Consider the following 27,206-nt stretch of genomic DNA (forward strand, 5'->3'; position numbering starts at 1 on the left):
CTCAGTAGCTTTTGCTCACACTTTTCCTTTATCTTTAGCGACAAACAAGATAGAGTACAGAAAACTGTTATCACATCCTCAGAGGAAGTTTGATCTAAGAATGATGAACCTTACAGAGAATAACCTGAAGGATCTGAAAGACAATGTGGATCAGTTATTTGTGGTTCTCATGGGAATAATTGTCATGCGTAAGTATAATTTTGTTTTATTTTAAGTATAAAGGGTAAATTCTTAGCTAAGAATAAATTAAAGGGCTGCACATTGGTATACAGCTGTTAGCTGTTAGTTTTACGTCCTACTGTTCTGCACCGACTGGAAGACGTGCATACGCCATGCAGTGTACTCTTATTTCGAATTCCAACGGTCAAGGGTTCTTTTACACGAGACCTCTGTTTTTCGTATCATCCAAACGACTATACGTTGTCCCTTGCCGGGCCCTTTGCCATATCCTACTGAGCACGACGCAGATCCCTATGAACTTTTTCTGTAAGATGTACACAGTGGAGATTGATGTAAATAGCTTAAATTGGTGCAAATGATCTCTAGTATTATGAGAGTCACGGATTCGTAGTGGAGTACTATTCAGGAGGCCTCTTGTTCGATCCAGGAAAGTTCGCCGGGATTTAACAGCCTAATTTCCACTTACCAGTTGTGCCAAGACTTGCCTTACAGGAAAAAGATTTTATAGTCTGTTGGATGCGACGATTCTGTTTTTACAAATGGCAGTACGTTAAAGATCCTGGAAGTATTATGTTAGTTTTTCACAATAATGATGTAGTGTATGGTAGTATTTAATTAGTATCGGGTGCTGGTATTATTGGGTAAATCGTCCTGTCCTAGTAAGGCATCATCCCAGGTTCAATCCCAGAGTTGGCTGATAAAGTACCGCGGGATTTCTAGCGTGGTTTCCCATTAGAGTATGCCGTAGTGCTGCTGTCTGGGCGACATTTACTCCACGGCACACTGCATTGCATATATGCCTGTATTTATTAGCCCCCAGTAGGTGCAGAAAAGCAGGACGTTAAACCCGATTTCATTTAATTTATTCATATATTTAGAAATGAAATAAAATGAAATGAAATCGGGTTTAGTATCCTATTGTTATCATATATTTATTCGATATAAATGAAATAATCCAGTTTTTAGTAGTGAGATATCACTTTTACATTAACCATGATCACTATATAAGTACATAAAAGGTTATTGACCTCACAAAATCTTGCTACGGATACAGATCGTAGAATTCACAGCATGTACACCGTATGTGTCTCTATATACCAGAATAGCAATAAAACTATCATGTGACTCATCCCTCTATTAATAATAATTAGAGCACTCCATGATATTAGAACATGATCATCGCATGTTGATGGGGTCCCTGGTGACACATTTCGTTCACCTTGGTTAAAAACTAAGTTTGTTAATTGCCAGGTAGCTAACGATAATATCCACTCGCCTTTATAATGTCCGTAAAGAGACGGGTACGGAAAGATACGGTAACCTTATTAAATGTGAGAGAGAGAGAGAGAGAGAGAGAGAGGGAGAGAGAGAGAGAGAGAGAGAAATGGGGTTTAACGTCCACTCGACACAAACTAGGTCATTTCGGGACTAACATATGGTTTAATTTTATTTCAAGAATTCGCTTGCGCGTAGGTGTCTTTAGCAGTGGGAGGAAACCGGAGGACCCGGAGAAAACCCACGAGGTTGGACAGGCGACCCTACTCCTTGCAACGTACAACCGGGGATTCGAAACCACGCCAGTCGACTCAATGACAGACTTTATGATACAGCGCGCGCACGCTAACCCCCCACCCCCCCACCCCCCCCACCCCCCCACCCCCTTTCTTGGTCATATGAACTATTAGTTAAAATTAAGCTTTCAGGTTTAGATGACCTATCTTAAAGTACATGACATACTGCTCGGCAAATATCAAATGCACAAGTCACAAGTGACAAGTACAAATAATTGGGTTTTTAATTCTTCTGGTTGACATTTCCGCTTTACGTTTCACTCTAATAAACATTATTTTTTACTCCCGCACCAACCCCACCCACCCCTTCTTCAAAGATGCAGTATGTAAGATTTAGATAAGAATGAATAGTTTGCTTGAAATGCCAAAGGCAGTTCTTAGAAAATGTATAAAATGGTTTGCTTAGTTTAATTTAGTTCGGATAATTTAATGCTTCTATATCATTTTTTTTCAGTAATGCAAGCTGGGTTTGCCTTTCTGGAAGCTGGTTCCGTTAGAAGTAAAAACACGACAAACATCTTAATCAAAAATCTACTAGATTCCTGTAAGTTACTAATTAACATTGAATTTATATACAATGGTTTTGAGTAAAACAGACTGCTCCAAGTACGATGTAATGTAAGCAAATACATCCCCTCCGAGAATCCATACACTGCATATTGTACTGCATATGAAAACAGGAATCTTGTTGATAGTAATATTACTATATTCTTTGGTAAACAAATAATCAACATACAGCACACCACGCAATTACATTTTACAATCTTGGCTTAATGCTTAATGGTAGCCAAGCTCCAATATGAATATGGGAATCGACATAAACGTGTGTCTCCAAATATCCAAATCCATGTAAATAATGTTTGTTCTTAGAGATGTGATCTAAGTTGATCTCCTAATGATAGGTTTGTAGAAAGTTTCCCCTGACTCACCCATTTGGGTCAATATATCAAAATGCATCACCTATAGGGCATCAATCCTATAAATCTACCGTCTGTACAAACAATATACCATGGTAACTAAAACGCTATAGCCCATAGATGTAAATTGCAATTCACAAGATCAATTTGAAGTGTAAAACAAAGAATATTGGAGACAGATGGTTAAGGAAATATATAAGACAACATAAAATAGATATAAATGGGGGACGGGGTGTGTGTGTGTGTGTGGGGGGGGGGGGGGGTAAGTTGGAAACATTTACTATTGGGTCGATATTCACCCGACTACAATATAACCTCGGCTATTAGCTTTCGCCACTGATCTATTTTCCACATAGTTACAACTTTCATGTAGATAACAAGTTTCAATATATAGGTTATAAAATATTTACAGAATATACACAGAGACTCTCGTCTTATTCAAAAGATATATATGAGTTTAAGAAAATCTCAGAAGCAGATTGTCTATAAAAATCGGCACTGGCTTATTGCTCTTTCTGATATTATGACTGTGACGGCATTGGATCTCAATACATAGGTTATACAATATTTACAGAATACACACATAGACCTATGCCTTGTTCAAAAGAAATATTGGAGTTTTAAGTATAAATCTCAGTAGGAAGCCGCATGCTTATTGAAAATGACATTGGCTCATTGCACTTTCTGATTAAGTGACCATAACGGCAATGGCTCATTGCATTTTCTGATTAAGTGACCATAACGACTTTGGCTCATTACAGATTCTGACATAGTGACTATAACGACATTGACTCATTGCACTTTTTGGTTGTGACTACAACGTGAATCGCCCTTTACAACCTATTTGGACAGTTAAACGATCAATACAAATCATCACATCGATTAATACAAAACCACCCACTCCTGGACCATTTTGTTCCCATTGTCAAATCTTTCATTTGATCAAAATCAAATTTAATGAGATTTCTCCCCAGATAATGTCCTATCTGACTACTATATTTTCAAATGCTTTTTACTTATATATAGTGATATCTCCAGCGGGTACGCTGTGTTAACAATTATTAGGGGGCACCTGACTGTGTAAATTTTCGCGGACCAATGATTATTCGTCCTTGATGGATGATCACCGACAAATAATTCTTGATATGTACAAGCCTTTGTGCTGATGATCTGGGATGACAGACCTTCTTATGATCTTATGCGATAAACCAATCGTGCGCCCCCCCCCCCCCAGCGCCACCCCGTCATGAATGAAAATTGCCAAATCCTCTTTTATTTGGTTGAAAATTGAATGTATCGAATTGATTTGTGATAGTAGCATCTATCCTTTTAGCTATGTGAACTCCTCAAAATGATAACCGATATCAGGTGTATCAGCAATGTATATCCATATAAACAAGTTACATGAGATACAACTGATATAACGCCGAACCTTCTGCAAACATAGAACTATCTATATCTCTGCCATTGAAAAAATTAGTGTACTATCTGTTATATGATTCTAATCCATTTTACATTAAATTTTTCATACACACAAATACTAGATAAACAGATCCAATTCCATTAAATGGCAGCGGAATAAACAAATCACAATATTTTCGATGTATACTAAAATGCTGGTCAACCTGCTGCGTGTTTATTTTCAAACGTAGTTAATTTATAGACAGATTGCGTTAGTTTCGTATGGACGCCCAACATAAACCAAATAAGGTACGAAAAAACGAGACCCCCCCCCCCCCGCTTTCTCTATTGAAATATTTATACTCGCTATATCTTCTTTAAAAATATTATTTTAATTACAAACAGTAATGTGCATGAGCACAAGGCCAAACACTGTGGATTGTCATATAGCCAATATAAACATATAAAGGGTCTTAAAGATGCATTATGTGCGATTTGGACAAAGAGCTAACCGTTCTTGCTATAAAGGTTCAAAAATAGATACTGAATAAAAAAGATGTTGAAAATTTCATTCAAATTACATGTACTTTATTCTGATTCTAGTTATTGTAGATGTTTGTAGATGTAGCGTAGGTTGTTTATTATCGTAGCAACGATACTTGACAATCGAGTGTAAGTTAAATTTTAAGATCTCATGATATTCAGATCCATTTAAATCTCGGACATCCGATGCACTAGCATGTTCCTGAAGCAACGACCGCGAGTTTTTCAACACCCGTATACAGTAGGGGCCAATCAGAGGTTGTGACACAAACACACTCAAATAAAACATGACGACTTCCACAGATACCATGACATTGAACGAAAAATGAAATTTGCAACTCGATTATCACAGGTAAACATTTTAGCTGGAAAGAGACTTGGTATTCGCGATGACCGGGGAATCAGATAGTCTGTTAAGCTGGGTCAGTACCCAATCGAAATTAGTGCCGAAATATGCGGGATATTACGTGAAGGGCTTGATGAGTTTAAGCTAGATAAAGATTCTATTGAAGATGAGTTTAAAGTAGCTAAGTCTCTAACTCAATATCATCCAAAATCTTCAACATTGAAAACACGATTTATTTGTCAAATTAAATCAACATTCATGTTGGTATCTTACTGGGAAAAGATGGGCTTTTGATATCCAATATTTAAGACAAAATAAACATTTTACCATTGGTACACGAATCGTGTACCATAATGCGCTTCAGCCCCAGTTGTATCAAGAGACTCGAGGGACGAGGCTAGACACATTGCACCAAATCAAACGGCGTATGTAGACTGGAATAACCAGTCGCTAGAAATTTGCACTCGCTTGAGACTGCTGGCTTATTTCGCCGAACATAACTGATTTTGAAATTGGAGTAAAAACGGAAACCATTGAATGTAAATCAGTTTATATACATTCATATTACAGTATTATATGCGTTGCGACCCACTTTTGTCAATTTCTAGGCCCCAAATGTTAGCGATTTATTTGTCAAATTAAATCAACATTCATGTTGGTATCTTACTGGAAAAAGATGGGCTTTTGATATCCAATATTTAAGACAAAATAAACATTTTACCATTGGTACACGAATCGTGTACCATAATGCGCTTCAGCCCCAGTTGTATCAAGAGACTCGAGGGACGAGGCTAGACACATTGCACCAAATCAAACGGCGTATGTAGACTGGAATAACCAGTCGCTAGAAATTTGCACTCGCTTGAGACTGCTGGCTTATTTCGCCGAACATAACTGATTTTGAAATTGGAGTAAAAACGGAAACCATTGAATGTAAATCAGTTTATATACATTCATATTACAGTATTATATGCGTTGCGACCCACTTTTGTCAATTTCTAGGCCCCAAATGTTAGCGATTTAGCTCCTTTAAGTTAGATCAAGCTTCTATTGAAGATGATGTACTAGAGGGGTGATTATACCCAATTCAAGTGGATAAATAGTAGTTTCTAGAACAATTGAAGTCAAAATAAAGACCTGCAATAGACAGATTTAGCTCTTGCATAATCCATATTTAATAAGAATATACCACATTTTTATTTCTCGAAGAATGATATAGATAATTTTGGTATAGTTTTCGAATTGAAATTACACAATTTTGACGGTGTAATATGATCGGATCTCCTGTTTTCAAAGTTTCCATTGCTACATTGCTATAACAAATTAATAAACACCACGCATTATAAGATTCTTGTTAAAAGTATATTAATCCAATACATGTTCGTGTAATCTATCAATAAAAGCCATTGTAAAATGTACTGAATTCCAGTTTTAAGAGCCTCTCTTATGTCTTTAAATAAATAATACCGACATACGTCCTGTGCGTTCATTTTTTTAAAAAATCTTTCTTACATGCGCCATTTTAGTAAATATATATTTGCCAAAATTAATTTATTTAAAATCATTGTTATAAGTTTTGGCCAATATAGGCGTTATCCGGTCCTTCCGTCGGTGCGTCCTTTCGTTAATAATTGACTTGTGAACGCGATAGAGGGTACAGTTTTTCTACGGATCTTATTCAAATTTAGTGTGGATCATTGTGGCCAAAACATTGTTCGGAAAACCACCATTGGTTTATAAAATGTACACGTAGTTAATCTTATAGCAGAAATTTTCTGTCAGTGGTTTAACATAGAGTTAATGACCAACCCTCGTTCTTATTGCAGTTGTAGCTGGTATAACATACTGGATCGTAGGATACACTGTAGCTTATGGGAAAGGCAATAGTTTTATTGGCTGGACGTACTGGGCATCATATGATCTTCCTCTCTCTTCCTTTGGTATTTACTTCTTCCAGTACACGTTTGCTGCCTCAGCTGCTACAATAGTTTCCGGTGCTTTGGCTGAAAGATGTGAATTCATGGCGTATATTGTCTACAGTATTGTAATAACAGGTAAACTTCCAAACTGTGAATTGTAATCAATTAATTCAATGGCATTTTAGTGATTTGAACATAAAACCTTTATTCGTTGGCTTTACTAATCTATATTTCGCTTTGGAAGATGATTTTGCTAATAACCAAAAATGAAAAACGCCGCGCGTATTTTAATAAATAAAATTTGATAAATCAGGTTTTATTTATCCTGTTGTATCGAGATGGGCATGGGATCCGGCTGGTTGGTTGTTCGTAGGAAGTGTCTACACTGGAGATAATGGGGAGGAATTTACAGTGAACTATCAGGTAGTTAAAAGAAGTACAGTTATGAAATAACATTATTCAATTTGAACACGTGTCGCATCCTGTAGGCTGTAGCCGTTTCCTTGAATAGTTTTAACTCTAAGTCGACATAGAAATTAAAATTTCTTGAAAAGAATTTTTGTTATTAATTAGATGAAATTAACTGTGGCCATCTTGGTCTTGATATCTGCTCGAATGGAACGGAAAATACAGTTCAATGTCTTCTGACATGATTTTAGAAAACAGGAGTCGGATCAAATTAAATTATTGTTGGGGTTTCTGAAATGTAGTTTATATACAATTAGTATTTTAAATCTATAAATCTCATTGATATTTGATCTTTTGGACTGAAAAGATAAAAACACCATGATTTGTCCAATGTAAATACAACGTTGTTTTCACATTTAATCCTCTAGGATTATGCTGGAAGTGGTGCTGTACATTCACTTGGTGGCGTAGCGGCTTTGGTTGGCGCGACACTACTAGGACCACGGAAAGGACGTTTTAGTAAACTTAATAAGATGGCGGCACCCTTGCGAGGACACTCAGTTCCTGTAGGTAGTATTACATAAATGTTTTATCTAACCGGGGTGGGGGTTGGATGGCCGAATGGTTAGCGCGTGTGCGTTGTATTATAAGGTCTATAATTGAGTCAACTGGCGGGGTTTCGTTTCCCCTGTTGCACGTGACAAGGAGTAGGGTCGTCTGTCTAGTCTAGTGTTTTTCCGGGCCCTCCTGTTTCTTCCCACTGCTAAAGACACATACGCGCAAGCGAATTATTGAAAAAAACAAAACAAAAACAAATGTTACTGTATATTAACGTCCTAGTTTTCTACACCTACTGGGTTAATATAGACGGGCGTGCAGCATACAGTATGCTATGAGAGATATTATACCTGGACAGCGGCGCTACTGCCTACTCTTATACCGAATTCCAACCGCCAAAGGTTCTTTTACGTGCACGGCAACGTGTGCACGGAACTTTGGGTTTTCGTCTCATCCTTGACACTATCCTTGGCAGGCCCTCCGCACTGCACCACTGAGAGGGAAACAACGCTGGAGAGTCCCGGGGAACTTTCTCGACCAACATCAGGATCAAACACCGGATCTCCTGGTTAGTGAGCCAACTGTTTCCTTAACGAGCCACCGCGGCGCCCTTCACTGTATAGGGCTTATCCCTAATTGACATAACACAGCAGATCAACCTAATATACTGTGTTATTTTGATCTTAATAGAAGCGTGTTAGATCACGAAATTAGATGCAGCTCAGATGAACATAGAGCAATTTCCAAGTATAGATCTCATCATGGTCAAGCGACATTTTGCAGCACCTGATACGTTTCAATTGATAAGTTCTCATAGTTGAAATTTTCAAAGTCAAAAGACAGAATTATGAAATATATGTTAAGATATATTATACAAATATCTAAATAGTGTAGTTACTGTTTTAATTTCTAGTTAGCAGCCTTCGGTGGATTTATTTTGTTGTTTGGTTTCTTGGCTTTTAATGGTGGGTCACAATTGAATTTAACTGGAGAGGGATCAGCCGTTGCTGTTTGTTTATCTGTTGTCAACACACTTATTTCCGGTTCAGTGTCGGCAATGGTATCTTTGTTAATGAATAGAATATTTGGAAATTCAAAATGGAGTTTACTGAAAACGCTGAATGGAGCTTTAACTGGCATGGTAAGATACGAAGTCAAGGCGTTTTTATTGGCTATAGAGAATATAGAAACCTCTTGGCCCAGTCAGTGTGTTCATAACAAACTCACTAGGCAAACCCATTAATTATCTTGGTTTTGGGACAAATAATATTAACCTAACCTGGTACGCATCTGACATCACAAGATAATGTACAACTATTCAGTTTTTTGTTCTGTTTTAATTTATAGGTAGCTACTTGTTCTGGCTGTAATGTTTACCGCCCATGGAGTTGTGCTATCCTTGGCGTTTTGGGTGCTGGAGCATTCAAACTTACTGCTTTCACACTTGAAAAACTTCACATCGACGACCCTCTAGATGTGGTCGGTGGTACGTAGTCGGGTAAAACATTAAGATAATTGGCATTCGATTTAAACAAATGAAGACATATCAAATAAATACATTCAGTATTTTTATACGCCCACATTTTCATGTGGACGTATATTGTCGTCGCCCCTGGCCGTCCGTCCGTCCGTCTACAATTGTTTGTGAACAGTCTACAGGTCACAATTTTTATCCGATTTCAATGAAACTTGTAATATAGGTTTATCACCCTAAGATCTCGGTTCCTTTCGATATTGGCATCTATCGGACCGTAACTTCATGGATTATGGTTCCTGATTGTACGAAAAATCACGTTTTTGGCTTGTGAACACTGTAGAGGTCACAATTTTTATCCGATTTTGTTGAATCTTGAAATGTAAGTTTATAACCCAAAGATCTCGGTTCCTTTCGATACTCGTGTATATCGGACCGTAACTTCATGAATTATGGCCCCTTATTGTATGACAAATCGCGTTTTTAGCTTGTGGACCCTATAGAGGTTATAATTTTTATCCGATTTAAAAAAAACGTTTTATTATATCACCGTTAAACCCTAAGGACGGTTGAGTTCGAATTTCGTGAAAATCGGCCCAAAACTGACAGACAAAATGGCCGCCGTTCGTTCTCAAATAGCGTAAAAATATGGTATATCAAGATGGTGGACTATATAGAGGTCACAATTTTTATCCGATTTTGTTGAAACTTGAAATGTAAGTTTATAACCCAAAGATCTCGGTTCCTTTCGATATTCGCGCATATCAGACTGTAACTTCCTGAATTATGGCCCCTGATTGTACGGAAAAATCACTTTCGTTTTAGCTTGTTTTCTATCCATCTCTCGAAAATGTGGGCGTGTCCTGCCTGGCAGCCGCTGGTTGAAATGGAGGGTCATCCACCTCACCTCATCTCAAATTGGGATTGGGAATAGAACAATGATTTCCTTCTGTTATGATAATTTTAAATATTTAAGGGGATCGGGGCACTGTTATCCCCATTATTTTTATTGCAATTTAAAATGGATTTGGATGAAGTGGTGGGAGGGAACAGTCAGGAAAAAAACTCAGATATTAACCTGTATTTACCATATCTATTTAGGTCGATTTCGGAGGACTTAGTTCAAATTAGGTAAACCCAACCAGTCACTCCCTTGGTTCTTGTAGAATATATTACATTAATAAATTAGAAACTATAATGTACATGAAAGTCGTTGGATTCCCAAAGAGAACACCTAATGAAATAGAGATATATTTTATTTTGACAGTACATTTAGGTGGTGGTATCGTAGGTGTTATTGCTCTAGCATTTTTAAAACCAGAAGAAGGTATAATATTTCAACAAAACAGAAAATCAGCTTTAGTAAGTATTGTTTTGACGCTAAGAAATTTAAGAAATCAAAATCACAATTTACTTTAAGTTATCGACACAAGTATCTCTTAAATGAAATGAAATGAAATGGGGTTTAACGTCCTACTGTTCTGCTCCTAAACTGGGCTAATGAAGACGGGCATACGCCATACAGTGTGCTATGCGGGAAATTGTGCTCGGGCAGCGGCGCTACGGCCTACTTTATATCGAATTCCAACTGCCAAGGGATCTTTTACGTGCACGCCAATATGTACACGTGACCTCGGTTTCTCGTCCCATCCGAACGACTAGACAGCTGTCTCCTGTATCACTGACCAGGGGAAACCATGGCGGAAAATCTGGATGAACCTTCTCGGCCAATGCAGGGATCGAACACCCGACCTCCAGGCTAGCGAGCCAGCATCTTACCCACTTAGCCACGTGATCCCAAGTATCTCTTAAAGCTTCATTAGAATTGGGTTGAAATTATATACGAATCAAATGGGGTTTGCAATAACTTAAACGTGAAACAGAAGTGAAAGTGAGCCTAGGAAGATAAACTTCGTTTCATTTCCCTACATGCAATAGAAATATTAACATCAATTAAAACCCAAGAAACCGGTATCGTCTTCAAGCACAAATCATAGTAAACTGAAAGGTAATATATATCGTGTTTTAGATATCGACCCTAGGGTATTTCTGATTGCAGACGCTTTCTATGATAATAATCATAATAAATATAATTAATTAAGGTTATCGATTACAGTGCAAAAGTATATGGGTCATTATAAAAATTGGTCGAAATTCATGTCTTTCTGCATTATTTTTAAAACTAACTGAAAAACACACAGTTTTAAGTATTCAGTAAATATATTATAATGCATTTGTTTAGATTAAAAAAAAAAAAAAAATAGATACATAATTAATATTCCCAAAATATTTGATTTAGTGCTCAAAAAATGACAAAATTTCATGTCCCTTAGCACTTTTTTTTTAAATTTACGTGTTTGTTTTTTGTCTATTTCAAATATTATTCATACAGTATTTTTACAAAAAACAACTCGAATGAATTGATATAAAAGTAAACTCTTTTTAAAACCTATTACGTATTACACAGTAATTATTCCATCTTGTACAATTATAGGGGTGGGGGTGGGTGGTTGGATTTAGTTACAGTAGGGACAATAATGGCTAGAAGTGATTTGTCAATGCCACTGTAGAACTCAAGAGTAAGCATTTTATCCGAATCGGTACTCCAACCTCGTGGGTTTTCTCTGTGTCCTCCGATTTCCTCCCACTGCTGAAGACCCCTACGCGCAAGCGAATTATTGAAATAAAATTGAATCATATGTTAGTCCTGAAATGATCTGGTTTGTGTCGAGTCGACGTTAAACCCATCTCTCTCTCTTTATGGGAATATGGTTGTCAATGCATTCTCGAATATGTTAGGCGTCAATTTATTTTCTATTTATGCTCAGTTTGGTAATGTGAATGTGAAAGCTGCACTTTATAGCAATAATAATGAACTACAAATCGAATGTGTGCATCAAGTTGGAAAGAAAACCAAAAGAAAAAAATTCAATTAATCATGTGCCTTCTACGCCCGTAGGTGTGTGTGTGTGTGGGGGGGGGGGGGGGGGGTGGCGAATGATTAGCGCGTGCGAAATGAGGGGGACGAAAAGAAATTGTTTGAAACTTTTTTTTTTTCTAAGTAAAACATCATGTGTAAAATTCTTGTGGTAAAAGGGGCTCTGAGAAGACGTTTTTTGAAAACATAATTTTGTCTGTGTCCAATATCTTGTGGAACTCATGTGGTAAAAAAACCCACCACAGAACAAAAACACTCTATCAAAAATCTGAATTATTTTCTATTCCCCGGTTGTACGTGACAAGGACTAGGGTCGCCTGTCCATCCTCGTGTGTTTTCTCCGGGTCCCCCGGCTTCCACCCACTGCTAAAGACCCCTACACCCAAGCGAATTATTGAAATAAAATTGAACCTTATGTTAGTCCAGAAATGACCTAGTTTGTGTCGAGTGGACGTTAAACCCCATTCCCCTCTCTCTACGCCCGTAAAAGCATTTCTATTACTCGGGTTCTACTACACTAGGTTGGTGCCGAAAGTAGGATATTAAACACCAATTCATGTTTCAATGGTGACTGTAAGCGTTTTAGTTCTATTGGATAATTAATATTGGAGAAGGATGTAGAGGTACAAATTCTTTTACCTCGTATTGCGCATGTAACCATATATAGGCATGACATTATCATATTTATCTCAAAATGACCGAAGTATTCCATTTGATGTTTACCGTGTACGTAGAAACATAATCCTTCTACATTAGTCCGGTGGCTGAAGGGGGGGGGGGGGTCGCCACCCGAGCTGTGAATTTATAAGACCAAGTTTTCCTAGACCAATTTTTTTGCGTAGATTCCGAATCTGGGTGGTGATCAGGCGTTTGAGGGGGCGTTTTCGAGATGGGGGGGGGGGGGGGCAATGTCCACAATTGGGGGAAAATGTGATTATGTTGACATAAATGGTGATGATGTTATATATAAATAAAACATACTAGTAGATTTCTAGGACTGTCCATCTCTAAAAAAGTGTATATGATGCCCTTTGATTTGTTGCGAGGTGGGGTGGGTGGTTGCAGGTGTGCTTGTGTGGAAGTGGGGGGGGGGGGGTACATTGGCGGGAAATGAATTCACGTTGATTTAAATGATGATTTTCTTAGAACATGATGAACCATTTCTACAAATATGTGTATAATATGTGTGTGTGTGTGGGGGGGGGGGGCGGGACGGGACGGGTGCTCGTGGTTGCTTACCAAAAGCTCGCATATGTCCTTTGGATATGCTTCAGATACCAGTTCACATTGTAAATCTTCATTCCAGCCATGTTATTTTTTTCGTTTTTTTTATACTTTCGATGGCATACATTACATGAAGATCTGACCGGTTGTAGTGGGCTGGCGTCAGAGGTCATACGATCGATTTTTGACCCTCTGACGTCAGACATTGATTAATCAACCAGCGTTGATAAGAACTCGCCGTAACAAACCCTTTCATTGGCTAATCCCTCACATTAACCAGAACGCGGCTTATATAACAACTCTTCCAGATCCTAGTGTTATGAAGACGAAATTTTGAACTATAAAAAACGGAACAAAATAGGATCTGTGTTTTAATCAGATTGCAATATATAATATTTTGAATGACGAAATTGGTACTGAACGAAAAAAAAGCTAACGAAAAGTCACTTTTCAGGTTAATTATGAACCAAGTGGTTTCTGTCCCCAAAAATACATTTTACCCCCCACCACCCATACAATGGGACTCTGATATATATATTTAGAGATGTGCAATGAAATTAAAAAGTAATGTTTTCATCAAGCTCTAAGAAAATCATCACCCCCCACCCTTCCACACACGCATACAGGCAACCCCCACCCCCACAAAACAAAACAGTTGTCCAGGAGCATCATATACACTTATTTAGAGGTGGACAGTCCTAGAAATTTACATATTATTAATATATAACATGATCATCATTTATGTCAACATAATGACATTTCCTATCAATTGTAGACATTGGACCCCCTTATCTCGAAAACGCCCCCCTCAAACGCCTGATCACTTTTTGCCCCCCCCCCCCCCCCATTAAATGGGAATTTATACTCATACTTAGAGATGTGCAGCGGAATTTTAAAAAGTAATGATTTTATCAAGCTCTAAGAAAATCATCATTTTAATCGACGTGAACTCATTTCCCGCCAATTTTACCCCCCCCCCCCCCTTACACACACGCACACCTGTAACCACCTATCCCACCTCGCCACAAATCAAAACAGTTGAACAGTGGCATCATAAACACTTAGTTAGAGATGGACAGTCCTAGTAATGTATGTTTTTTTAATATATAACATGATCATCATTTATGTGAACATTATCACATTTTCCCCCAATTATAGACATTTGACCCCCTATATCTCGAAAACGCCCCCTTAAACGCCTGATCACCACCCAGATTCGGAATCTACGCAAAAAACTGGTCTAGAAAAACTTGGTCTCATAAATTCACAGCTCGGGTGGCGACCCCCCCCCCCCCCTTCAGCCACCGGACTACATAATAACTTCTTTCTTATCTATGCCCACCTGCAGAAAATGGTTCCGCATATTAAGTAACTTTCAATGTCGGTATATCCGTTTGTTTCTCTTACTAGTGTCCTTTATTATGTCATTGCGCTTATATTTTGCTACGAAAGCAACAAGGTCACATTGACCGTGCATTTTGTTTTCTCTATCGGAATTGCACCGCTTTGTCAAAATTTCAATTATACCGACAAAGAGATATAGGACACGAAAGACAGTCGTGCGGGACGAACTAGTAAGTACATTTATTCTAGAGCTGATTGTAGCTTGGTAACTGCAAATATAGGCCCCCTTTTCACATTTTTAAAACTAAAGGATTTTAATGTACCTTATGGTAAAAACACAGATCCTATTTCGTTTCCTTTTTCAAATTTCGTTTTACTTGTCTTCACTACAGGGAGGTTGGATGGCCGAATGGTTAGCACGTGCGCGCTGTATCATAAGGTCTGTCATTGAATCAACTGGCGTGGTTTCAATTCCCCGGTTGTACGTGACAAGGAGTAACGTCGGCTGTCTAACCTTGTGGGCTTTTGTTAGTCCCGAAATGACTTAGTTTGTGTCGAATCGAGTGGACGTTAAATAAACCCCATTTCTCCTCCCCTGGCTGTCTTCACTACACTAGGATCTGGAAGAGTTGTTATATAAGCTGAGTTCTGGTTATCAAAGACAAAGAGAGAGAGAGAGAGAGAGAGAGAGAGAGATGGGCTTTAGTTCTACTCGATACAAACTAGGTCATTTCGGGACTAACATATGGTTTAATTAGATTTTATAATTCGCTTGCGCGTAGGGGGAAAGCGGAGGACCCGGAGAAAACCCACGAGGTTGGACAGGCGACCCTACTCCTTGTCACATACAACCGGGGATTCGAAACCAGACCAGTTGACTCAATGACAAGCCTTATGATACAGCCCGACCGTGCTAACCATTCAGCCCCCCCCCCCGCCCTATCAATGACAAATCTAAGAGGAATAATATTTATTGGCAATAGTGGTCACAGCCCAATAGTACATTTCAATATATTATTTCATTTATTAGTGTAGGCCATTGAAAGTATAAAAAAAACGAAACGAAATATGAAAGGAAATATTACAATATTTTCGAAACCTGATATGGATACCCTTTATGTTTATATGTATAAATGACCAGCCGAGCGAAGTGATGTGAAAGTAATTTTTGAAAATAGTTATTACATTTTAATTTATCCAAACATTGTCGGATTTACAAATTGGCCTCAAGATCCAGGGGGTTTCGAGACTAGGTGTATAATTTTTTTCACATTGTCATCCTCCTTGTCTTTTCTCAAACACACTTTCATTTTCCTTTAGTGGCGAGGGTGGAGGGATGGAAGGGGCCTCATAAGCTGGTGGCCTAGGGTATCTCTACATCACAATCAAGCACAGCCCCCATGTTTATAATCTCACTTTCAATCGTGGGAAAGTGTAATATTATGAGAACCCTAAAAGCTAAAAAATAAATAAAGAATAGCGATATTGCAAGTTTTTACGAACAATGATCGTTTGGGATGTTAATCCGAGAGACGTTCCTATTGTAGATGACATCAAGCACAGCCCCCATGTTTATAATCTCACTTTCAATCGTGGGAAAGTGTAATATTATGAGAACCCTAAAAGCTAAAAAATAAATAAAGAATAGCGATATTGCAAGTTTTTACGAACAATGATCGTTTGGGATGTTAATCCGAGAGACGTTCCTATTGTAGATGACATTCAAAAACAGACATTTCCAGAAGAAAAGCAGGGGCACACCGCTTTAATCTAATTTTAGTCTGTTCCTATGCGCCTTTTCAATCTGAAAAACAGAACGAATGTGACTGGACATCAGCCCACTGAAATTCAATGTCCGAATGCCAAACAGTTCGTACTATCTTATTTTACGTTTATTCTTTTTCCCCGTGAACCAAATTCTACAACCCTCTTTATACGTTATATCGTAATATAACCACACCAAGATTAAATTTACAAATATATAACATATTATGTTGGGGTGAAAATCACCACAGAATAAAATTTTGTAGCATATACTTTCCCCACACCTCACAAGATGATAAGATAAACTATTAATGTTCAAGTAAAATAAATAGAAAATGTTTCATAAATTTTTCATGGCCCAACTTTTCCAAACTTTACCATGTCTATAATTCTATAGTGATAGCTATAGCCCATGTATAAAGAGCATTCCCCCTACAAAATTTGCTCGTGTTGACTTTTGCTTTTATTTCGAAAGTTGTTCGTTTGTTATTATCATTTATTTGAAGCGCAAGATATTCTACTAATTTCAGCAATGTTATAGTTAAGCATTTTATGGTTTATTTATAGTTCTATAATTTGGAACTTCAAGCTAATAGAAAGTGTTAAAAGAATGTCATTATGTTGTTTCTGTTTGTAAATAATTTTGTTTCAGGACAACATGTCCTTTTTGTAAGTCAATCCAGTAACGTCTCACAATTAACATAAATTTGATGTTACGTTTGTCTGACAATTTGATGCTAGAGCCAGTCAGTACTCACGTGATGTAATTTTTAGAAATATATTTCTAGACAAATATTTCCAGCTTTCTTTTAAAAAAATGATACCATTATGTCAACCCTGTAACAATTGTGTCTTTACTGTAACATGTCATCATTCGTAACACTGCCAATGATAGCAAGCCCATATCTTCAGTTTTTCTACTTATTTTTATGGATTCATTGTTGCCTCTCTACAGAGCATGACGAAATAATTCTCAAAGTGACATACAGACCTAATTAAGAAAATAATGTATAATAATTCTTCTAAGAATAAACTAGATAACTAAACGAACCTTCTTTTTTTTAAAAAGTAGCCAAATTGAGGAAAACATCCTTCAGTATGCTTGAATGACCAATCATTAGAAATAATATGCTTTAAAAAAATGTTTTATGGAATATTCACATATTTTCAACAAAATTATTAATCGTTACGGGAAATTTCATATTTCCAACTGGTGACCGATAAAAGCTAACAAAACATTGTTGTAAATTTATTCAGAACTGACACTTTGAACTATACTTTATCAAATAAATATAAAAGATAAACCATTAACCATATTTAAAATTTGGTCGTGTGTTTTGCAGTTTCTACCAATTTTGATAATGAACCATATAACATACCTGATAATGATCGATCTGACTCTGATATTATTAATTATTTTCAGTTTCTCGGTTGGCAGATTTTAGGTCTTACAACGATAATTGCATGGACGGCAGGTTTATGCTTTATTATGTTTGGAATTTTAAAATTATTTGACAAACTTCGAGTATCTCCTGAGTTGGAAGAAAAGGGTAAGTATTAATTTAAATCACATCTTCCCCAACAACCGTTTAAGGAGACAAAATTTCATTGCCAAAAATATATTGGTAATTTTTTTTATGTAAATCGACCAATCTTAGTGGAAGTTGGGGCCATTAATTGTTTATATAAAGTTTTTTTTCCTGCCCCATCTTTATGCGTATGTCTGTATTTCTGTAATTATTTTTAAGGTCGCGCGGTTATCTAGACCTTTTGCCTTTATGTGTTAAAGTTTCTCATTTAACTGGTAAAAAATTAAAAATAGAATATATCCTCCAGGACATTAGCAACTCAGGTAATAAAAAGGCACAACCGTAAAAAAGAAAACCACCACAGGGTCGTCATATCAGGTGTACTTATATATACTATTCAAAAAAAGTAGGGGATATTTGATTTTGGGGGCATAATACTAAAATATGCAAATGACTACGAAAAAAGTCACTATAGAACCTAACAGAAGAAACATTTCCAGTTACATGTGACGCCCAAACGCACCAATAGCTACCGCATGGAATGCAGGTGATGCTTGGGATCATCATGGGGGTCCAACCCAAGATTTGCACGACTCTGACTTTGAATGTTACAGTCATTGTGGCATTGAATTCCAGGGTGGAAACATCGGTTTAATTGGCATGCTACAGATCGCCACAACACAGGCGGTTGTGGCGCGGACGATGAATGTTTCTCAGTCTGTCATAAGCAGGCTATGGTCCAGATACCGTGATACACAATCTGTACAGGACAGACCACGCTCAGGTCGACCAAGGGCGACAACTCAAGCCCAGGATCGATTTATCCGTACCTTGGCCTTGAGAAATCGTGTCATCACAGCAAATCAGATCAGCGCTCGTTTTCAAACAGACACTGGTGTGAGAGTGAGTGGCCAGACGATTCGGAATCGACTGCATAGGGGTCACCTTCGCGCCCGACGTCCTCGCGTGATCCCTTGTTTGAGAGATCATCACATTCAGGCAAGACGTCGTTGGTGTAGGGATCGTCAACACTGGGATAATCGACGCTGGAGCAATGTGATGTTTTCAGATGAGTCAAGGTTCACTGTTGATTTTTTGGACAGACGTAGGAGGGTGTGGCGTCGTCGAAACGAGCGCTTCCAAGACGTTAACGTCATCAGACATGATCGATTTGGGGGTGGTTCTGTTATGGTGTGGGGAGGCATCACTGTTGCTGGAAGAACGGCTTTACATGTTGTTGCAGGGCGTGTTACAGGCCAGTACTACCGGGACAACATCTTGGCAGTCCATGTTGTGCCGTTCGCACGACGTCATGGCCGCCGTTTCATCTTCCAGGATGACAACGCAAGATGTCACAGGGCCAGGATCGTTACAGGTTACCTCCAACAACAGAACATCACCACATTACCTTGGCCAGCACTGAGTCCCGACCTCTCCCCCATCGAGCATGTCTGGGACATGCTTGGACAGAGGTTACGTCCACGTCAACAACGTCCTGCCAATGTCCAAGAACTTGCTGCTGCGTTGCAACAGGAATGGGACAATCTGGACCAAAATGACCTTAGACGTCTCATTAGGAGTATGCCATGTCGGATCAATGCTTGTTTGGCAAACAGAGGAGGATTTACCCGTTACTGACTTGGTTGTGATGCTGTGGTAACTTTGCTGTTTGACCCCGGGTATCATTTTACCCTTATAATGGTCAGTCTGTGCCTTACTTAGTCTAACGATCATTTGGAATAAATCGATGAATGTGAACTTCATTTCATTTTGTCATTTGTTTCTTCGTCAGTTTCATTAGGTGACTTTAATAACACTTAAAAATCAAATATCCCCTACTTTTTTGGAATAGTATATCTTAAGCTGCATTTACACTGCATGCGCATTGAATGCGAATTCCGGAGACCGGCCTCCGGAATTCGGAGTGGTTTTTCCCGGTTTAAAAGAGGTGCGTCACATTACAGTTTATTCGCATTGAAATCAGAATGAAAAGCGCCACACTGAATGCACAGTGAAGGTCTCTCATATCCAAGATGGATGCGCCAGACATTCGTATTGGTGATCTTATATTGCTTATGTGTATTTTCCTGAGGCAAACAAGGCTAAATCAGTGACGTCGGGTCTTACATCTTCCACATCTTGGCATGCAGCGCCGGGCACGATTTCGTTGGCGCCAAAATCATATGCGAATGAGGATGATTACTCTTTTGGTAGCGTTTGCTATACATCACTCTTGACTCTGTACTAGCGAAGATACATTTCATAATTGAAATGTTATGAAATGGGGTTAAACTTCCTACTGTTCTGGCCCGACTGGTCTTATAAAGACGGACATAGACCATTTTCCCAGGACAGCGGCGCTACGGCCTACGCTTTTATTGAATTCCAACTATCACGGGATTTTTTACGTCCACGTCAATGTGTATACGGGAACTCTGTCTTTCGTCCCACCCGAACTACTAGACAGCTGCCCTTGCCTGGCCCTCCGCCCTGCAACACTGACATGGGGAAACCACGAGAGAAAATCACGATGAACGATTTCGGTCAACACCGGGAGCGAACCCTCGACCACCAGACTAGGGATTCAGCTTCTTACTCACTGAACCATCGTGGCCCCCATTTTATAATGCAAGCCCTTTCAGCACTAAACATACATAATGTAAAGCAATGCATTTTGTTGTTATTTGAATCCAGCTATATGCAATAAATGCTAGAGACTAGACTTCAGTAGACTCGAGACGACTAAAGCTTACCTGTCCTGCCCCCAAGGTCTAGACCGTGAGTGGTCAGCTGTGATCTGAACACGCCTATCTTTGTATTTGGATTTTTATATGCCCACATTGAAATGTGGTCGTATATAATAATTGTCGTCGCCCCCGTCCGACGTGCTAGAGGCTAATGTTAATATCGGATTGACTTTAAATTTATGCACAGTGTTTAAGATCATGGATGAAGAAGCTAATTGAATTTGAACGATTTACCATAATTACTGAGTTATAGCCCATGATATTTATGGTCATGGATGAAGAAACCAATTGATTTTGAACGATTTATGATAATTACTGCCCGAGTTATGGCCCATGATATTAAATGTTAGTATAGGACAGAACTCGTAATCAGAATTTAGTGTGTTGTACATGTTTGCATTACTGACAAAAAGAAAAGTATGCCACAACCCTTGTTGACTGCTCGGAAGACTTAGCTGCCGAGGGCGTATGTTTCGTTGCCTGACAACCTATCGATAGCGGGTTATTTTACCGCAGTATTTGTTTCAGTGACGAAGGGCTACAGCTATGTAGGTTACACCCCAACATGCGCGCAAAGTTATTGTTTCCGGTAAAACTGTTGATCTGAATCAAGCGTGTCACACCCAAATCTTGACTGCGAATAACCCGATTCGGAAAAATATACGGATTCGTTAATTCAGATTCAGTTCGGTTTTTATCGAATTGAGTGTTACGCCAAAGTCCGCAATAAGACTTTATTCTGAATTCAATTCAGATTAAACCCCGAGTGTGAACGCAGCTTTTAAGTTCATAGTTGTTTCTTTAATGGCTTGTTTTGTTGAGGCAATGTAGATTCTCTGTGAATGAATCTGTACAAAAAGGGAGACAATTACAGTCTGTCCTACAAGGTTGCAGACCACCATTGAATTTATCATTGACTTAAAAGGTGAAATAGTTTGTTGTTTTTACCGAAAAACACACAGGGCAAAGCCATGCCCATGTGCTTGCACGGGGCTCACCATAGACAGTTTGAGACACATAAACTGAATGTAGCATAAAAGCTCAAATGTAACTATGTATTCACCGAAGTAATTTACATACCAAATTAATCTTTAACAGCTGGGAGGATGACTATATACTGATGGGTTGTAGCTTACATACGATTCAGCATATCCCGCTGCTGACAGCACAAATTATAGCCAAATGTAGCTCCAAGCAATAACTAACGATACCAATGAAATGTATATTCAGGAATGGCATATTTTGAAATAATTACTTCCCGATATTTTGGGGAACGGATGGACGCCTCCTTCTTCTATTAGCGTCTAACGTTCGCTTCCACCGATGGTGATATCGCAGACAGACAAATTGTCTTATTTTATTACGCTTAGCGTATGCGCATGGTTGTAAGGAAACCGGAGTACCCGGAGTAAACCTACGAGATAGGGAAAAGGCACCAAGGGATCGAAACCACGACCGCAAGTCAGAGGTGACCCTCCAGCTAGAGCTCGAAGCGCGACACTCTTTTTATCTCTTGAGAAAATTTTATTCGGGTGCTAATACAACATAAATATACAGTACATCCGATTACATGTTAAAAAACATTCACACGTCAAATATGCAGATGCACGCTATATTACATTAACAATCACTCTCCAGGCGCGCACAGTTAAAATATATAAAAATATAGTACTATTAACAACATAAAGATATTTACAATATAAACACAGCGTGACACTCTAGACCATCCCAACCGCCCGTGTCCTTTCAATCCCCCCGTTGATACCATAATTCTGTCATTTTTATACAAACGTGTTAATTACGCGTTTCGGACCTTCCGTCGAAACACGTATTGTTTCTGTAAGGGTTTTTATTAATTTTTTTTGTGGAATTTAGTCAGTTTGTGCAGGCAAAACTGTACATGGTGCAAACATTCTGCCAATTAGATATAAATTGGGTCATTTTTGACGAACAGGAAGTGTTTTACGGATGGGACAAAAAAATAATCTCAGTTTGCCCATATCTCGGGTTTTCATTTTGGGATTCTTTGAACGAATCCAATATGGACTTTCGCTCGATTAATATTAGCATCAAAGATTTGCGAAATTATTCTTCATCACTTTTTCGACATTCAAGATGGCATATGTCCGTCACTATTTGAGGTATCAAGTTGAAACTTGGTAGGAGTAAGGAACACACCGATGCCTTCAAAATGACGTATTAAAAGAATGTGCGATGGCCCCAGCAAACTTCCGATTTTTCCCAAACATGAATAGTTCTCCCAATTTTAAAAATAGACTCAAAATGACATATGATGGTGTTAGCCCCAGATATTATCTTTCATTTTCAAAGACCTTGTTCCATAACAGTTTCAACCGCTTGGCCGCCATATTGGATTTTACAAAAATCGATATTCAGCCGCCATGTTAATTCTTATTTTCGAAAACTTTTTTTTGTATTGATCCTACTTCAAATGATAACAATTCTTATGGAGCCGATTTTTGAATTTCGATTTTGTTTACTTTCTGTTTCACTTTGAAGTTTGTTCGACTTTTCACCATCTAGATGGTGACCTAATCTTTCCATGACCCTTGACCTTTGTATGTATGATGACCCTGATGTCTACTAACAATTAATATAAAAAAGTTCGGTCATGAAGTATAACTTCCGGTTTTATTAAGAGTTCAAAATGACAGGCTTTTTCACTTTATTAGGTATTGGATGTTACTATACTCAACAATTTATGGTGTAACTTGAATGTTGATGTGACAAGACGTGACGTGACATACTGAAACACGTCAGTAGTCCTTAGGAGTTCCAGTTAATAATGTTATAGTTACCTGGACAGCAGCGTTTCCACCTAGACTTTTTCATTTTCCAACTGTCAAGGATGTGTACATGAATAGACCTCAATTATTCGCCATTTTCCAACGACAAGACATTTTCCTTGTCAGGGTAGCAGCCTGGTGTGAAGGCGAACATTGGAATATCTCGAAGGATCTTCTAGGACTACTGCGGTCCCCACTAAAAAGGACACAACCCTTAACCATTCATAGTTTTACTGTTATTACAGGCCCTTGTCCAACGACAAGACATTTTCCTTGTCAGGGTAGCAGCCTGGTGTGAAGGCGAACATTGGAATATCTCGAAGGATCTTCTAGGACTACTGCGGTCCCCACTAAAAAGGACACAACCCTTAAACATTCATATTTTTACTGTTATTACAGGTCTTGACATACCTAAGCATGGCGAAAATGCTTACCCCACTGAAGCCTATGGTCATGGTTGGGACCAAAAACTTGAAGAAATATTGCAAGAGATCGAGTCGATCAAAGGTTTGTACATGTATATTATTTTGCATTTAAAAATAAAATGCCAAAGTAGACGTTTTTGGCGTCTGGATTTCGGCAAGTACTGCATTGGCATTTAATCTACTTCATAGATTTTACCAATACAATCAATCAATGGTTTAGAACGAAACGCCACTATATACTCCTCCCCATCATTGCATACGTAACCATAGTAAATTAAAATAACCCAATAATCGTACAACGATTGTGCCGATCTGACGTTAAACCGCATTCCAAATTATGAAAGTATTTAATTGAAAAGATACGTGGAATGGCAATAATGCATTTATAAAACGAATGAACTCCAATGACGATAAGGGGGTTTGGTGGCCGAGACGTTTAACGTGTGCGCTTTAAGTCATAAGACCTGTCTTTGAATCAAGGAGTGTGGTTTCGATTGCCGGTTTGTACGTGACAAGGGCTAGGGTCGCCTGTTCAACCTCGTGGGTTTTCTCCTGGGCCTCCTTCTGCTAATGAAGATACGCCGATCAGTGTTCGAACGCATAACACAAAACAAACAACGAGCATGGATAATTTAAAGTAGCTAAGTCTCTAACTCAATATATCCAAATTATCCGACATTGAAAATACGAATTATTTGTCAATTTAAACCAACATTGATGTTGTGATCTTACCGGGAAAAGATGGGCTTCTGATATCCAATATTTAAGGGAAAAAAATCGTGTACCATAATGCGTTTCAGCGCCATTTGTAACATGGGACTCGAAGAACGAGGCTAAACATATAATCCACATGTCATGTCAAACGCTGACGCCACATTCTTGTCTGGAGAGCATGCACAATAAATACAAGCGGTGTAGACTGGAATAACCAGTCACTAGAGATTGCCATTCGATTGAGACTTCTGGGGTATTTCGCCGGACATAACGGATTTGAAATTAGAGTAAAAATGGAAACGACTAAATATAAATTAGTTTATGTACATTCATATTACATTATTATATGCGTTGCGTCACATTTGTGTCAATTTCTAGGTCCCATATATTAGCGATTTAGCTCCTTTAAGTATTTGTTACATAAAAATCCCCAGCAGCGTCACGGGTGTTTATTTAATACGATTATTATATCTTATCAATTTTAGGTGACGATCTAAAAGGAAGTTTAACAAAAAGAATCGGACAACATATAAAGAAATCAAAACAAGGCTCGACGCCATCCAGTGATTTTTCTGAAGTTAATCTGCATTGGTAGGGATATTTGCAAAGACAGGGATTTATTATCAAATATATTAAACATTCCAGATTAAAAAGCAAATACAGAATTTCTTTCTATATTCACGATAAGAAGTATTCTTACCAAAACGCACATTGATCCACGGTATTAAAATCGATAAATTATGCCCATCTAACTTTCACTACTTTCTCTCCACATCAGCCCGCCATATAAAGTTGTTTTAGGAAAGAAAACTAGGTTTTTGCGAGTACTTTCCGCTTTATTAAGCTTCTTCAGGCAATACCAACAATTGATGTGACGTAATAACGTCATGTTTACAACAATGAACTATAATGGATATGCGCAATAAAATAATATGGTATCATTAACAAAATTATTAATTAAACATTTATAATTAAAACATTTTTTAAAACTAAAATTTACACAACTCCAGTGTTGATATAACAAAAATCAACACCTTGAATTAAGCAATGGTTTGAATTTTTCAATAAAATATGGTTCCTTTGCTTCTAATAGGTCGTTGTTTTTGCTGTTTAATTGATATAACGGAAAGACATTAAAACTGAATTTGCCACAAACATCGAGGTGTCGGCTCAGGGGTATCATCCTGTATAGCGGTTTTTAAGAACAATATGTTGTCGATGGAGGTTCATTCTTAATCTAAGCATATTTATGGTCTTTCTGACCCTTACAGCCTGGACAAATTATAACATATAAATGCAATCGGATTTACAAGTCATGGGTTGTTTTACATGAAATGTAAAATTGTCCGTGATATTTATTGATGAGATGAGCCTTCAATTATGATTGAACACATTTTACATTTAGATTCATTACACTTGTTAACTGTGGGTATGATTTTAGTTGATTCGTATTTTGATCAGATTGGTAATTTAGCCAGGCGTTGAAGTTGCTTTAAACTATTTATTATTTTTGTCTTATTTAATATATCTTCCATAATCGGGCTATTTTTGAGAATATGGAGATTATTATTAATTATAGATTTACCATCTTAAAGTAGTTACTAAAGCAACTTCCTCACGACCCTTTGTTTCACATATCGTTTTTGGACACCTTAATTTGCTCTGATCTAAACTTAAAGCTTTTTGAATGGCATAATCTACTAGTTTTGCTTGGTAGTGTTGCTTTTTTTTTTTTAGAAAACCTTTAAGCTCATTAAGGCGTATTTGTTTGCTATCTGATTGTGAAGCTATCGTGCACACACCTCTGGCTAAGTTATACGGAATATTACGTTTCGTATGAGAAGGGTGGCATGAATTAAAATTGAGATGCTGATGTGTGTCTGTCGGTTTATAATACATATCAGTTTCAATTTGACCATTCAGTAAAAGACTATTCAAGAGTTTGTGGAGTTTGGTTAAAGTTGCGTATGTCGGACCAAATTTTTGTACCCATAGCAACTCCTTTAATTTGTGAGAAATAATGGGTATCGAAGAAAAATAAGTTATTTGAAATTACTAAATTTAGAGCACCAATTATGAATCGTTTAGAAAAACGATCTGGGATACTATCGGGGTATGTACCTATCCAATATTCGATTGCTTTTATTCCCAGATCTTTATTGATGTTATTATATAGATTCACTACATCCAAGGCTAATTAATGTACTACCAGGTTCTACCTGCTTAGGTAAATGATGTAGGAAACATAGTGGTTTCAGAATGATATCAATGAAGTTGCTAAGTCTTTGTGTACTACTATTTGGTCCGCCTACTATTGAACTGAACGTTAGGTCACCTGGACATTTTATATTTACAACTTCATGATTAGTTCGTCTTACAACATCTTGAATTAGCTTA

The 27,206-nt window shown here is 37.9% G+C and overlaps 1 protein-coding gene across 1 annotated transcript; it reads left to right on the forward strand.

Moving 5' to 3' along the window:
* LOC126823614 (putative ammonium transporter 1) lies at positions 1 to 25,803 on the forward strand. The gene is made up of 11 exons (XM_050552562.1): positions 1 to 188; positions 2,206 to 2,295; positions 6,785 to 7,012; positions 7,191 to 7,300; positions 7,714 to 7,851; positions 8,757 to 8,984; positions 9,191 to 9,329; positions 10,585 to 10,679; positions 18,011 to 18,137; positions 24,070 to 24,177; positions 25,295 to 25,803. Exons 1-11 carry the CDS (start codon positions 101 to 103, stop codon positions 25,402 to 25,404), a joined length of 1,461 nt encoding a protein of 486 aa, XP_050408519.1. The 5' UTR covers positions 1 to 100; the 3' UTR covers positions 25,405 to 25,803.
* The last annotated feature ends 1,403 nt before the right edge of the window (positions 25,804 to 27,206 follow it).

This window comes from Patella vulgata, chromosome 6 (assembly GCF_932274485.2).
Source record: "Patella vulgata chromosome 6, xgPatVulg1.2, whole genome shotgun sequence".
Lineage (NCBI taxonomy): Eukaryota > Metazoa > Mollusca > Gastropoda > Patellidae > Patella > Patella vulgata.